A 16,199-nucleotide genomic window follows, 5' to 3' on the forward strand; every position below is an offset into this window, starting at 1 on the left:
AGAGCTTCCCTTTGACAATGAATGAACAACCTTAACATTAAGAACTCAAATCATAGGCGAATCTTTACTTCATAAAGTGTGACAAGAAGAAAGTCACCAATGCTTACCAGGATGGCCAAATTCATTACCCATGAAATCAAATACCTTTCACCACCAAAGCTTAAGGTAATAAGCTAAATGATTTTATGTAATGCTATGCCATGATCTACAAGAGGAGTAGATGGTCTGTCCAAAGCCACGAAGTCATACAGCAGTAAAAAGAATTTAATATAAAATATCCAATGACAAGTAGCAAGCACACACTTTTTTTGTTGTTGTTATAATTATGGTATCAATAAGTATCTATCGTCAAAAACAATAACTAATTTAAATTAGAAACTATAAGAGTATACAAGATGAGTATTCTCTTTTCAATATAGTTTATTCCATTATTTTACAAGGAATACACCTTGTTAAATAATGCAAATTTCTTTAATGATTCATTTATTTAATTACTTGAGCTTTATCAAATCAATAAAACTTGAGTTTGATTATTTGCATAATCAAGCCCAAAATCTAACTTAAGCTTATTTATATAGTAAAATAAAGTTGATACTAACATGCCAAACTTAAAATAATTCATAAGTAAACAAGTCATTCACATTGCAATTGTCATTTCAAAGGTGGAAGATTCAGATCCACAGCATTGCTTAAAAGAATAGTTTAATGCTTTATTGACAATCAGAATTAGAGGAAAAACCTTTTAAATGTATCTCGTGTTTCAGATCAGCAACACACACACACATTATTTCATCTCTAAGCTCATTAGATCTAAAGCTTAACAGCTTGACTACTCTGTATACAAGCAAAAATATCACAAATATGAAACTATTTTGCTAATACATCAGTGTCACGAATAATCTTCATCGAAGGAAGAATAATTGCAGCCACTGGCTTATCTTTATATCCTCCACCTTCATCAATGATCAGCCTTAGGTCTTCTACATGGAGTTTTGCATGGTGACCACTAACAACGATGGTTCCACTTGCAGTTAGTTCCTACAAGAAAAGAGTAAGGCCAATTTATTTGGAGAAGTTACAAAAGCAAAAGGAAAGACATAAATATGCTGTTAGTCCCTAAAAATATATGTCTTCTGATTTCAGTCCCTGTTTAAACCCATATGATGTTGCAGATTTGCAGTAATTTATAAAATACAACAAGCTATCACCTCTGGAATATCCCATACACTCTTTCTCCCACTTAGAGCCTCAACCTTAGGTACCCGAGTATCCCGAGCTTTCAAAAGTTTTAGTTGCTCTTTCACATCTGCTCCTTTCACCAAACCAGCATGAACAGCAATCAACTTGCAGCATTTAACTCCATCACCAGTGTTCACAAAGACATCGTCCTAGTAAAATGTGATCCAGAGAGCTTTCAGCAGTTGTTCATTTAATTCACATCAGTAAGCAAACGAAACAAGGATTGCTGAACCAAGGGACAACCAGATAGCTTGGATATCTATTAAATGATATGACTACAAACACAGAGGCAAACAAAGTAAGCCCCACCTCTTCATGGACCCAAACCAAATCAGCAAGAAATTTCTTATGCTCATCAGGAACAGCCTTAACCAAATCTGCATGCAATGAACTACCCTTCAGCCAACGGAATAGCAACACTCAATTTTAAAAAAATAGAGTTAATGTACATACTTTGACCTATAAGATTTCATCTACATAAATTAATCCTTTGATAGATGAAATCATATATTGACAACATGATGGGTTAAACTTGTTAGCAAGTTGATACTTTAACCAATCTGTACAGACATGTACAATTAAGAACCAATGCAACACATTTGTCACTTTCAAAACCAAATACTACATTAATTATGAAGAAATTCAATGTTAGATATACATAGGATTTTGCATGAATAATTGTAACAATTCTTTAGGGTATGTTGGATTGTAATTTTAGAGGGAAAGAAGGGATGAAAACAAAATATTTTTAAATTCAGAAAGTTATGTAATGTTTATAAAAATAAATAAATGATTAAGACATTAAGTTCTTATTAATATATCAGTTTATTTCTTTCATTTAAAAAAAAAAAATCTTATCACAGAATATTATTAGAAATGAAAATCTTATCCTCTCTTTCATTCTCCAAAACCCAACTCTCACACACCATTACAAAATCCAAACACCGCGGATATCGAATTTGCAAATGGATCTTGCTAAGATCATTACAATATCTATCCGCCTAAAAAAGCAAGTGCTAGATAATTCTAGCATTTTATATATAATAAGTGTTTTCTTTCTCCAAAAGAAAAAAAAAATACTTTTCTTTCCTTAATCACTCTCTTAGGTAGTGGTTAGCATTGGTCTTTCCAAATTAATCAATTATTTCATTACCAAAATCAATGAGTTTACTTTTCATTGTGGATATAAAGATTGTGCAAGACTTGGACCCGGTACATAGCTTATGTTCTCTATAAGATTTCTCATTTTCACATATCAACTAATCAAAAACATGACTTGTAAAACAGTTATTATAAAAGACTTTCAACATATCATCTACGACAATCTATGATTGGAAGACGGAATAAAGAAGCTTTATATTTTGACACTACCATTTTATTCTACATTCAAATAGCAATAAAATAACGTGATAAGAGGAAAAATCATTAAGGGTAACCACTCAGATAGAGATTTGTCATAAGTAAAATTACTAAATACTTCACACCAATAACTATAAATAATATAAATTTAAATCTAATTCAATCCTACAGATCAGCTTATAAAGTAAAGATTATTTAGAACTTATATACACAATTTTAATTATATTACTGGTAATGCACTCCCACCTACAAAATCATCTAGTAACGTCTTTCATTCTATAATGTATGTGACATTTTCAACAATAACATAATTATCAAAGATAATAATAGCAAAAAAAGAAAAAATTTAACTACAGATCCTTAAAGAGATATGCATTAAATACAAGTGTATAATAGCAACAAGCTCTAACTCTTATTAGAAAAGAAGACCAAGCAACAGTTAAAAGTAATTGTAACAAATTTTTATCCATAAAAAATCCTCTAATATTAGCTAAAGGAAGAGAGGCGAACCAGAGGAACCATGGGGAACTCCATAGGACTCAAAGGTGGGTCCAGCGTCGTAAATGGACCCCTGATACTCGGTGCCCTTAGCAGTGTTAAACTTCACTGTGATGTTACCACTCCACCTTCGACCCTGCAAGTGCATGTCCTCATACCCCTCGCCCTTGAACCACCCTTCGCGCGCCTCGCTCCCCTCGTACTCCCTCCACCCCTCCGAGAACGCCGACCCGTCCGACGGAGGCGGGAGGAGGCGGAGGAAGGCGGCGAAGGCCAGGTCGTGGTTGCCGCACAGGAAGACGTGCCTCTGCCGCGGGTGCCGCGACGGCAGGGCCGCCAGGAAATCGATGACGCGGCGGGTGTCGGGGCCTCTGTCGCAGTAGTCGCCGAGGAAGATTACGGTGGCGGTTTCGAATTGGGATCGGTCGATGCTGCTTTCGAGGTTCGACCACAGGTTCTGCAGCTTCGTTATGAAGCCGTGGATGTCGCCCACGCAGATTACTACCCTGGCTTTTGGGGGCTCTGACATCGGTGCGATTTTGTGGGCTTCGGTGTGCTTCGAGTTCGACTTGCTCGCTTCGTGTTTTGGAGAATTTGGTTCATGTACGTGTCTAGGAGAATCTTAAATCTTGGTGCAGTGTATTCCATGGTTCTTATGGATGGGATACTTGGATAGGTGGTATTTTTAATAAATAAAAATCCATACATCTATTTATCTATAATATATATATATATATATATATATATATATATATAATATTATAAAAATATATATATTTTGATAACCATCTTTTTAATTTTTCATTTTGTATTAAATACCATTATTCTTAAATTTAATAATTATTTTTCTTCAATATTTCTTTAAAAATAAATATACAAAAGTATTAAGCGTCTCTTTGCTTACCATATAAAAGTAACTTCATTCTTATTTGATTTTTGTACACTGTTTTCTAAAAAATAAAATACATGACACGACATATTCTTTGCTAATAAGAAAAAAATAGTAGAGTTTTATATATTGCGTATGATTTAGTGGCTGGTTACTTTTATGTTTAATAAAATTAATATTAATATACAATTTGGTTTTAAATTGTTAAACGTTACTAGTATGCACCCACTATTCATAATACAAAGAACTTATCACTGAATTATTTGGATCGCTCCGGTAAAAAATTAAAATAATATACATTGATAATATCAAAGGGCTTGTGGCACTAGATTCAACTAAATTTGAATATAGATGATAGAAAATTGAAATAGTATATAAGGGTCCTAAATTTAAACTTACTATCATTATTGTAATTCTGATATGGCTAATCCTTGATAACTTAGACTAATTCACGCATTGAGAGAAGGTAATTGTTGAGCACTTCTCTCTCTCTGTTTTTTTTTTTTTTTTTTTTTTTAATGAATCTGAATTCTAGTACCGCAAGAGTCGGATTCCCCAAGTTGAATTCCTACATCAGCTAAAGCTCGTTTGTAATTTATCGTTTTTGGTTTATACTAAAAAATTTAATTTGAATGACATATTTTATATGAAAATGCAAATGGCCCATTATCAATACCCAAAATGATACTTCAAGAACAAATAGTGTTTCTAAGCTAAATTTAAGTTATCAATAATCTCAACTATGCAGGGCATAAAGTTTAACAACTTGAACTGAAGTTCAGATTAGTATCTATGATTGGAGAAAGTACAAAATCCAGTTAAATTTTTTACTCTGCAGTTAATTTAGTTATCACCTTTTATCTCCATATGGACAGCATCATAGATTTGAAAAGAGAGTCAGAAAACAGCTCAAATCTGATGATACAAACGAATCAATAATCATGAAAATCCATCCCGGCAACCCGTGGTAGAATAGGGACAAACCGCCCTTACATGTTACAGGGAACAACCTCTAACTAAAAGGTAATATATTATCATAACATCTTGAGAAAGGATTTTAAAAAGTATAATTTCATGCTTCTGTTGATTTTTCTGTCATCATCTAACTGAATTGATTACAGTTTAATTTCATGACTAATATAGTACCGCAATTATCTTTTAAGTACACAGCTTGTTTAACAAATAGTGGTACCCTCTTTCAAGCTCACGGGGTGGGTCACAGGGAAAATAATAGCAATCATATTACAGATTAACTATCACATTCTTAACTCACAATTTTAGAGTCCACGCAATCTTTTTAAAAGCCTATTCAAAATTACTTTACTATTTATTTGTTGTTGATATAGCATGATGGGTTCCGAATGAGTATGGCACTTTTTTTTTTCTGAGGAATTTATGTTCTTTCAGATTGCGACTACCGTACCAAGTTGCCGTATAAACTGAACTTCCTATACCTCAAAATGCACATTTTACCCTGCTATATAATCAAAACTAATATACAACATAGGCTTACATAATTGTTTGTTGCAGCTCGACACATGAAGCATAGGGTCCGAAGAGGAGGGAATCCATAACATGAATGCCACTCTTGCCAAAGAGAAGTTTCTTTAAAACAACTCAAATTCCACTTGCTCTCCTGCTGCATTACATTCTACATACTTACCACCCTTGCCCTGGGACTGTGGGGTCATCTCTGAAATTCCAAATTCGCAGAAGTCTGGAAGTTCTGGTGGGATAGCACAACGTATTAGGGCCCAATTAAGGCCTTCGAAGAAAGGGTGTTGCTTTATCTCAGCAGCCCCTTTCTGTGAACCCAAACGGTTTTCAGGTTCTTTAACCAACAACCCTCTGATGAGGTCCCTCGCTTGGAAACTAACAAATGGGCTGTCAGGGAATCTGAGACCTTGCAACACCACGTTGGCTAATGTTTCTTCATTATTACAACCTTTAAAGGGTGTTCTTCCATATAAAAGCTCGTAAAGAAAAACACCAAATGTCCACCAGTCAACTGCAGCTCCATGTCCCTCTCCTTTGATGATCTCAGGTGCCAAGTATTCATGAGTACCAACAAATGAATTTGATCTTGCATCTGTGGGCTCAGCCACGAGCTGTGGCAATGATCTGAGCTGAGCAGCAAGATCAGTTTTTAATTTCCTTGCTTTTGCTGCAGAAGGTAGGAGTCTGGGGCTGAAGCATGGAACTTGACATGATGGTTCAATACAGAATGGTTCAATGCAACTTGATTGTGCACAAGGACCAGAAATCTTAGCAGGATCTGCATCTGAAGATGATTTCAGAAGTGTTGGGCTAACATCACACCTCAATGACAGATCAAAATCTGTGAGCATAATGTGGCCGTCTTCTCGAACAAGAATGTTTTCAGGTTTCAAATCACGGTAAACCACTCCAAGCATGTGCAAGTACTCCAAAGCAAGAAGGACTTCAGCGACATAAAACCTGAGTGTACAAAGGTTACAAAATCAAGCTCCAATATTTGTTTGAATGTCACAAACAAAGTTGGGTTAAACTAGCAAAATTGCTGATAAGAAACACCTTTTAATTATGGTAGCTATCAAAGCAATTTGCACCTGAATAGCTATTATGCAGTATATCATATGTATGATATATTTATTGAAAATTTGCATGCATATATAAGGGCAACTATTAATCAAGACCAACAGCACACCTGTGTAATGACACATAATTTCAATCAAACTGTTTGGATAGATTTTACTTATTAAAACTAAATTGTTAGTTTTAATTCTTTTTAATTAGCTTAACCTTGTTCATGAAAGACAGAAATAATACTTTTGACAGTTTTATTTATGCAGATAAAAAGGCAAAAAAAATAAAATAAAATACAGATACTTAAATCAGACAAAATGGGAAGAAGAAAAACAAGTAGTTCTGTGGGAAAACTGGAAACTTGAAAATAACAACAGTAAACAAGAAATTGACAGTTGACGCAACTTTGTTTTATTAGACTAGAAGGCTGGTTTTAAAATAAGAAACAACTTACACAATTCATGTGTGTGCTATTAGTTGAATACACTATACAGTGAAAAAGATATGGTATTTATATTGAAATAACATTTCTATATAAATACCATATCTTTTTTTTTCATGTTGAACTAATCGTTGGGGGTAAAAAACATACAAAAAAACAAAAAGTAACTTCACTATTTCAAATCAGAAGCAATGCACTCTAGCAAGAACAATGTTATAGACCCAATGTTATGCTTTAATGGACGTTTCCCAAATCCACATATATGGATAAGCTGGCAGCAAAAAATTGCATAGAAAGCAGATGACTGTAACGTTAAAGGAAGTTCATTAACATTGAAACCATGCTTCCACTTCCACCATGGTGCAGGAGGAAGTTATTCCTACCAAATTTAATCAATAACTGAAAAGCCACTTTTTCCATGTTAAACAAAGTGGCCATCAAGAATAGGGATAGCACTAGCTAGCAGTGAATGCTGCAATGTAAAATATTCAGGGTACAGTGGCATTGGGATACTGGTTGTTTAGTAGGTGAATAGAGGTCGTAGAGTACATTTTTAGGCTGAAACATGGATGAAAAGGAACATGAATCACTTAAGTGGGTTGCATGACAGCAGATTGAGGAGACAGCAGTAATAACATGAAATATTCCTTAAAAAGCCTCACCAGTCAGTAACCAAAGTCAGTGGTAGGGTTTAATCACCTAATCTGATGGGAATTGAGATCAAAGTGGATTAGGAAAGAATACAACTATGGATTGGAGGTAGTTATTATTAGGAGTATATGTGGTAGAAAATAAATTATCTTGCATTAGCAGTTCTGTATTAGAAACTGCATGATTGCAATTATTCATAGAAAATGACAAAATGACTGATAGCAGTTATGCATTAGGAATATATATATCTGGAAGTAAGGTGTGTAATTGGGCAAAAAAGTTGTTATTTGCACTTAGTGGACAGAGTTCACTCTGTAGGAGACTGTCTCTGGGACATCGTGTGTTGCTGTATCATGTGTGATTTATGTGTTCACTATTATATTGTATTAGCTTATAAGTTGATGTTCTATCATTTTCTACGTTTGTCAATAATTGGAAAAAAAGTCCATTCGAAAAGGGTGAATGTGTGCTTAACCACCAAGTAACCTGAAGCACAATTACAGTGAAAAAAACTATTGACACCATTTCATAACTCAAGGATTTAAAAGGCAAGAAACAGATTTTTTTTTTTTTAGTTATACAAGCTGCACCCATATTTATATCCTTAATACAATATTTTAAAATTCACACAATCATATTGTACATAGTGCAACAACTAGGCATGTATTATATGAAATAAACATATCAATGTTTAAAAAACTTATTGTATACACTAGATACACCAGAAATGCAAGACAACGAATGATTAATGAAAAATGAACACAAGCATGATTCAGCAATTAGAAGAATTAAACAAATTTGATAGAACCAGTAAATACTCTAGGAATCATTTGTTGCATACCTAAACATTTAGTAGACAAGAGGTAGCATATAATATAATTCTGACCAAACAACAGAAAAGAAAATCCTAATATATTACTGAACAATTTCTGTTACTATGTACCTTGCTGCTGGCTCTGAAAAACTTCTACCAAGCTGTTTCTGCCGTAGAACATGAAGATCACCACCTGGACAATACTCCATGACCAGACATGACAAATTATCTGATGTAAACTGTGCGTACAGCGTTGGAAGAAAAGGATGATCTAGCATCCTTAATATTTCTCTTTCGGTTTGAGCCCTTGGCATCTTCTTCCTTCTTGCCAAAAATTCATTGTCCATCACCTTAATAGCAAACAAACAATGTTTGCCAATTAGTTCAGCAAGATATACAGTCCCAATGTCTCCACAACCTAGCTTCTTCAAAAGATTGAAGTTTCTCAAGCCCAAGACTCCATGCTGCATTTGAGCATGCTGTATAGCTTCCCATCTAGCATCCTTTGACATGTGAGGCCTATTGCCACAACTAGATCCACTGAGATTACTCTCATCACTGGTACTTGTACTACTACTGTAGTCACCTTGGCTACTCTTTGAACTTTGAGAAAGTTCAAGTTGCTCTTTCAATACAGTGTTCTTTTTCACTTTTGTAACTTCTGTGCTGCTATTACAGCCAGCTGATGCTGAGCCAGAATGCACAGTAACAGAGTTTATTCCGTCTCCAGGACTGATAGAGTCCAATGTTTCAATACCTTTGTTGTTTTCTATAGCACACCAACATCTCTCACAAACAAGTTGAGTTGCACCAGGAACTGACTTGTTATTTACTTCATTGGATGTAGGATCAAATAAAGAAGAAACTGAATCCTGCTTTGATTTTTTCTTACCCAAATTCTTGTTCTTGATAATCGATTTGACTGTACGAGGGGCATTGCGTGACATTTTGCACACTCTATTGCCATTTACTGGATTAGACAAGGAAGAGACTGTCTGTAACCTACCTTTCCGCCCATTCTTTGATACAGATGCTTTATTTCCTAATTTTTTAGGGGATGAATCATTTTCAGGCAACTCTAATTTACTTCCATTGGTATTACAACTAGATGGAGAAGATGCAGATGTTTGTTTTTCTATTTGAGCAGGCTCTGATGACTGTGACAGAACCCCAACTTTACTTGATGAACTAGCCAAGTCACTTTGCATCAATGAGGCCCCAGTACCAGTTTGTGTAATTACAACAGCAATTTTGGAAGATTGAACATTTTCACTCAGTGATGTGCTTTTAACAGCTTGATGAGACTCGGAAGTTTTATCCAAGGCAAGGGAGTTGCTTTCTTCTGGCACTTGAGATATTTCACTTGTACTCCCTTTACTCTCTACATTAGAAGGACCAGATCGTCTACCTTCAGCTACAACTGAATTATACAATGTCTGTATCTTCCCAACCTCAGATATTCTAGGAGAAGCAGTTGACTTTGATAATCTTTTCATGGCAGCCATTTCTGATGCCTTAGATATGCATAGGTCTCTTAATGCCTGCTTCAAAGTCACAGGCTCGTAAGGTCCTACTTGTGGAGACCGAGGAGCACCTGCTATAAGTGGTTTTTTCATTGCACTTTTCATCTTAGGGCTTGTACCTTCTTGTAAAAAGCTCAAATTCCTTGATGAAGATTTAAGAGCAATTGATTCAAACAGCTTATTAATATCATCATCTAGATTATCCTTGAATCCCTGTTTCAGCACAGGAGGCTTCTGATTTTTCTCAGCCATGCTATATCCAGAATTGGACTGATATATCCCTGCATCATTATCTGTATTTAGGTCTTCCCTTGCTTCAACAATTTCACAAGTGCCAGCGAACGAACCCATTAGAGATAAATTGTACCACCAACTTTGGTGTGGTAGAATTTACAGAAACAGTTTGACTCTCAATGCAAAAGTCAATTCCACTTTATTCCTCATGCAGTGTATTAGACAACATAAGTCTTAATGGTACATCCACATCTTTACCAGCTATGCGACATTGAAACCCTGATACAAAGGCCAGCATTTGAATGCATCAGCAAACAAAGAGGAAATATAAAAAGTTGTAAATTAAAGTATAAAGAAACAGGGAAGGACAAGAATTGACCCAAAAGAAAAATTCAAATGAAAACAAAGATTGACAACAACAAATTTAAAATGGTGAGAGAAGCTACAAAACCAGTAATCACACAAACCAATCAGTTGCAGGACAAGTGTCACCTGCAAGGAACACAAATCAAATTGCACATGAAACAGCAAGATACTACAAAAATCTAATTTGTTTTCCTTTCCAAAATTCTAACAGTTTGGAACTCCATGTGAAGATGAGAATACAAGACAATTTATCTCATAAAATCCAATAATTTTAAATATTCGGTTATTTAATAAATCAAACGAATATTAACTAGAAACAAACCAAGGACTAAATAACAGGATTTCAAAAATGAGTCATGCTTGATAGTCCGCACAATGTAATTCAGGCATTTATGCACAGGATCCGGTTCATATCAGCCACAGCAATCCCATAGCTGATTCAGCTTTATAGAAAAACAGCATCAAGTAAAAACTAGGTACTTTGAAGTGGAGCGAAAATATTTTCTTTCAATTCAAAGACTTCACCAATCACTGAAATTAACAGATCAGGTGAAAATCAAACCATAGTCATAAGCCAATTCTTTTCATGTTTACAACGACATTTTCCAATGAACAAAAAGTACGGACAGTAATGAGAATAAACTAAAGGATCAATATATCCCCCCAAAAAAAATTCAAATCACACACACAAAAAAAAAAAAAAAAAAAAAACAATGAAGGTGATTTAAAAGATAAATTATATCAAACCATTCCGCTATATTAAAAATAAAAAATCCAACGCAAAGTAATTCACAGTTCCACAAAATGTAAAACTGGAATCTATATATATGTATATATATATATATATATATATATATATATATAATAATAATAATAATAATAATAATAATAAAAATGCAGTTGATGTTTGTTACTTCCAGAATGTAGAATCCAAGAGAAGAAGCTTCTTCTTCTTCAAAGCGAAGTTTCGAAACCGCAAAAAAGAAAAGGTCGAAATCTCAGTAAACAGATTCAGACAAAAAAAACAAAGTTTACACGAAGGTAAAGCAAACAGCGTTCATCAGAGACAACCGGAACGAGATATGACAAATCAAACTGTTCAGACACCGAGCGCAATCGAAAACACAGAGGCCGCACCTGCAAGCAAACGAAGGCGCAGAAACGGAGCACATTGACGACGTAACTTCTCCGGCGAACGGAATCCACAGCACAGAACAGAGCAATCGAGATTAGAAACGCGGAAAGAGAAACCCTAGGCGAGCACGGAAGTGACGGAGGAAACTCAAAGGTGGAGAGAGAAAGAAAGAGAGAGAGAGAAGAAGAAGAAGAAGAAGATGCACAATGTTTATTTTCTTCGGTTCCACTTTCAGCACTGGCACTGATTATTTTGTACGAACAGACCCCATGTTCTCACAGACAAAATATTCTTATAACTCAAATAAATATGAGATATAGTTTTTTTTTATATATATAATTATTTATTATATTAATTATTTCTTTATTGTTGAATAAAGTTTTTAAATATGATTTTTTCAACAATTAAAATTTAAACTATTTCTTTTATGAAAATGATTGAAATTGTTTTAACTTAATTACTCATCTAAAATTAGAAAATTAAATTTTTTTTACTATAAAAATTGAGATAACAAACTATGTTATATACACTGGTACAAAATATTTTACATATGTGGTAACAAATCATAAGAAAATATATATTTAAAGAATTTATTAACTTTCATAATCAATAACTAAAAAAATCTTATAAAATGTGTTGACTGTGGAAAAGGACATAGTCAAAGTTATTAAACTAAAAATATTATGCATCTTTAACACAATTTATTTATGAAAATAACACTTATCATCTCATTAAACAGCGACATATAACACACGAATGATTTTCGAATATTTTTAACGATTTTAAGAATTCTTTTAATTTATATTTAATTTATTTTTATTTATTATAATTATTTATAAATTAAATTTTAATATTTTAAAATAAATTATTAATAAATAAAGATAATTTTATACTACAATATAAATTATTTATCATAAATCTAAAATATATAATTTTTATATTTATTTATTTAAATTTTAAATATAATTTATATACTTGAACATAATATTTATTTTTATAATAAAAAATAATAATAATTTATAAAAAATATGGAAACAAATATTTTTTTTTTTAAAGAAAGGTATCATTTCTCGATAATAAAATAAAAAGAAGGAAGGTATCATTAGAATTAAATTATTCACAAAAAAAAAAAAAATTGACTTGAGTGTTATTTGTCGCGTTACGGTCACCCGCTTGAGAATTAGGCGATCTGAGATTTGGCTTCCTATATTAAATAATAAAATAACAGAGCGTGATTTCAAATATTAAAATACTTTATATAGTATCCGATGCTATTTCTTTTTTCTTTTTTTGGTTGAAGTATAAGAAGGTGATATTCTATGTGATGTGATGCACTCGTACAAAGAAGAAGTTTGTGGTTGTAAGCATTATATCGACTAACCACGTCCGCGTCATTAATTTGACTCCACTTTTCTAAGGTTTTTTCTTTCATGTTGCAAACAAACGAATTTTCAGAGAATAAGAAAGAATTAAGTCAATTAACCTAACTTCATGGAATATGACATTTTAATTGGAACTATTTATTACCCGACTTCAATTACTTTAACTATACGATTAGGAAAATTTATAAAATATATTATATGTTTGGAGTTATGTATTTTTCTTACAATTATATTGAAATTTATATAACTATACCCTGGTTCAAATACTTTTTGATTTTGCACATTCTCTAAAGGAAAATATTTTTTTCCCCATGAAACCCGGATTTTGCAAAGAATTTGTGGTTCAAGTACATAGTTTTCTCCTATTCATTTTCTTTACACAGGCTTTCCACTATTGTAAGGTGAACTCAATTTGGATTCAATTTCATAATACTAAGGAGATCTTAACAGTGAAGCTAATGGTTTTTTGAGCTGAAAAGCAAAATCCTCATGACTGGAGTAAAAGATAAAAGACAAGGCAATAATAATAAGTCCTTTGGAGTTGGGAAGGATTGTAGTCATGATGAAGCTAATTTCCTGCACCATGAGTTGCTATAATGGCCTTGATCATTGAGCAAAACAATGAATCCCAAAACGGAGACAGCTTGAATGTCCACCAACCAATCAGCTCTCCATTGATTGCCAACTAGTTCTTACCCATCTTCACCAAATTATATATATATATATATATATAGATCATTTACTCCAAAATTATCACTCAATAATTTATATTTTACATCAAATTTTAATGAGTTAACCTTTGAATTAAAATTTTTTAAATATATAAATCAAGTTACAAATTTTTAAAAAAAATTGAAAATTATATGATATTTTATTATATATATTCAAATTAATGTATAAAATACTTTTATGATTATCTTTTAATTTGAATTAATAAAATGATGTATCAAATAATTTTAAATTTTTTAAAAATTTATCAACTTAATCTATCCATTAAGAATTTCTAATTTGATAGTCAAATTGTTAAAATTTAATATGAAACATGAGTGATTAAGGAGAATAAGTATATCAAGTCTTAGTCTTAGAGTAAGTGGATCTATCATATATATATATATATATATATATATATATATATATATATATATATATATATATAAGGTTTTTAATAATGTATAGATCAAGTATACAAGTTTTTGTAAAGTTTAAAAATCATATGATGCTTTATTATTTAGTTTCAAATTAATATATAAAATATATTTTTTTAAATATCTATTAATTTGAATTAATGACATAATTTACATAAAAATATTTCTTGACCTACAAGCTTATTTAATTAAGAGTTAGCTTTGTAATAATTTAATACAAAGATAGAAATGAAAACAGATATGGTATATTTTAGAAGCACCAAGTCTAACTTATTTGTATGATATAAGTATAATTTTTTAAGTTTTGATACAGAATTCATGATGATAACTTATTTAAAAACATATTTTGCAATAAGACCATGTATCTAATAAGACATAAATTTATCTTTCAATAAATTTATAAGTTTCATTCTTTTTTAAGTCAACCTGCTTACCATTAAAAAAAACAAATGAATATATAATTTTAATACATTATAATAAGGGTTTAATAATAATACATATTAATAATGTAAAATAATTTTACGTCATTCAATCACAATTTATTATAAATTATAAATTATTAATTTTTATAATAATTATCTTCAAGTCATACAACTGTGATTTTTAATTGGTTTATTATATAAAAATTTTTAAACTAATAATACATCATCATTAAATTTGTTTAGGATTTAATTATAATAATAGTTTTGCATAATCATATAATTACGGTATATTATAAATGATAAGTTTGTTGACTTTTACAATATTATCTTAAATTATTATCTTAAAGTCATACAAATAATAATTTTTTAATTAATTGACTATTTAAAACTTTATATATTAATAATGCATCACTATTAAACTATATTTTAGAGTTTGATGATAATACACTAATAGTATGAAATAATTTTACATAGTTTTTTAATCATATCTATTATAAATAATAAATTTAATGACAATATATATAATAATAATAACAATTTAGAGCTTTAGAGTTTAAGGTTTAGGGTTTTAGTAATAACAGTCATAATATATAAGTTTATATTAACATCAAAGACTCACGTCAATAAAAGATAAATTCATCAATACTTACCGATCAAATTAAACAAGAGAATAAGTAACAAACTATTTAAATTAAAATCGGGAATATATGTAGGTATACTTCTTGCTTAAAGACTATTGATGATCAAACACTTTTTTAACATGTAAAAAGATTGTATCTCACTTCCCCTCCCCCTAGTAAATGTGAACATCTCTCCAACATACAAGATAATAATAAAAATTTTAAAAAAAAAAAAAAGTTGTTAAAAGAAACAAAAACTGAAAAACATCACAAAGAGAGACAAACAAACACATCAAAGTCTCAAAGGAAGATATTCACATCAATTTATATTTGAATATTTATTTTGGAGAATAAGATAACATAATAACCACTATCTTCTTTATTTTGGAACACATATAAGTTTTGATATTAAAGTTTAAATCAATTAATTAAATTAAGTGGTAGTTGTATATATATTTAGTAAAATTATTTCCAAAGTACCAAAGAATTGAATGTTGAGTGGTATATTTACTAAAAATTAAATAGAAAGGGTATCTTTTTGGGTAAGACCTAAAGCTTTTCCCCAAAATGCTAATCTATTGACAAAGCTTACCAAAAGAAAATAATCAAATAACATAATATAGCATGACCTACCTAATACTTAAACCAGAAGTCAAGTTGATTGGAATTAGTGACTAATATTTTGATTCTCACCTAATGATGTGTTAAGTTGACCTAACAATACATGAAAATAACATGGCCTCCATTCAAGTAAGTATATAACCGATCACGCGTTTTTGTTTTCTTCCTTGTTTTGTTATTATACATCTGTAACAATGAAACCATTTGACAGAAGTCACAGAGCATAACGAAAGACGTGGATGTCACAATAGCCATATGATATGGTGTGAAGCATAGCATATAGAGTACATAGAT

General features: G+C 31.5%; 2 protein-coding genes across 2 annotated transcripts; both read right to left on the bottom strand.

Annotated features, from left to right (window-relative positions):
- Positions 1-689: 689 nt before the first annotated feature.
- LOC109819345 (tyrosine-protein phosphatase RLPH2) lies at positions 690-3,732 on the bottom strand. The gene is made up of 4 exons (XM_083061085.1): positions 3,109-3,732; positions 1,549-1,616; positions 1,209-1,388; positions 690-1,038 (listed from the first exon to the last, which is right to left on the bottom strand). The coding sequence occupies exons 1-4, from the start codon at positions 3,623-3,625 to the stop codon at positions 868-870; spliced, it is 936 nt and encodes a 311-aa protein (XP_082917211.1). The 5' UTR covers positions 3,626-3,732; the 3' UTR covers positions 690-867.
- Positions 3,733-5,336: 1,604 nt separating this feature from the next.
- LOC109819335 (serine/threonine-protein kinase KIPK2) lies at positions 5,337-12,000 on the bottom strand. Its single transcript, XM_020385043.3, has 3 exons — positions 11,718-12,000; positions 8,587-10,493; positions 5,337-6,442 (listed from the first exon to the last, which is right to left on the bottom strand). Exons 2-3 carry the CDS (start codon positions 10,329-10,331, stop codon positions 5,593-5,595), a joined length of 2,595 nt encoding a protein of 864 aa, XP_020240632.1. The 5' UTR covers positions 10,332-10,493; positions 11,718-12,000; the 3' UTR covers positions 5,337-5,592.
- Between the last annotated feature and the right edge of the window lie 4,199 nt (positions 12,001-16,199).

The sequence above is a fragment of the Cajanus cajan genome, chromosome 7 (genome assembly GCF_000230855.2).
Source record: "Cajanus cajan strain Asha chromosome 7, NIPB_CcT2T_4, whole genome shotgun sequence".
In the NCBI taxonomy this organism is placed as follows: domain Eukaryota; kingdom Viridiplantae; phylum Streptophyta; class Magnoliopsida; order Fabales; family Fabaceae; genus Cajanus; species Cajanus cajan.

What these genes read in the sequence shown, in the direction of transcription:
- LOC109819335 (XM_020385043.3), bottom strand. Translation starts at nt 10,331, where the DNA reads ATGGGTTCGTTCGCTGGCACTTGTGAAATTGTTGAAGCAAGGGAAGAC. An exon ending in TTTTCAGAGCCAGCAGCAAG is followed by an intron (nt 6,443 to 8,586) that starts GTACATAGTAAC and finishes TTGTACACTCAG; the next exon opens with GTTTTATGTCGCTGAAGTCC.
- LOC109819345 (XM_083061085.1), bottom strand. Translation starts at nt 3,625, where the DNA reads ATGTCAGAGCCCCCAAAAGCCAGGGTAGTAATCTGCGTGGGCGACATC. An exon ending in AGTTCCCCATGGTTCCTCTG is followed by an intron (nt 1,617 to 3,108) that starts GTTCGCCTCTCT and finishes CATTGCATGCAG; the next exon opens with ATTTGGTTAAGGCTGTTCCT. An exon ending in GTGTATGGGATATTCCAGAG is followed by an intron (nt 1,039 to 1,208) that starts GTGATAGCTTGT and finishes CTTTTCTTGTAG; the next exon opens with GAACTAACTGCAAGTGGAAC.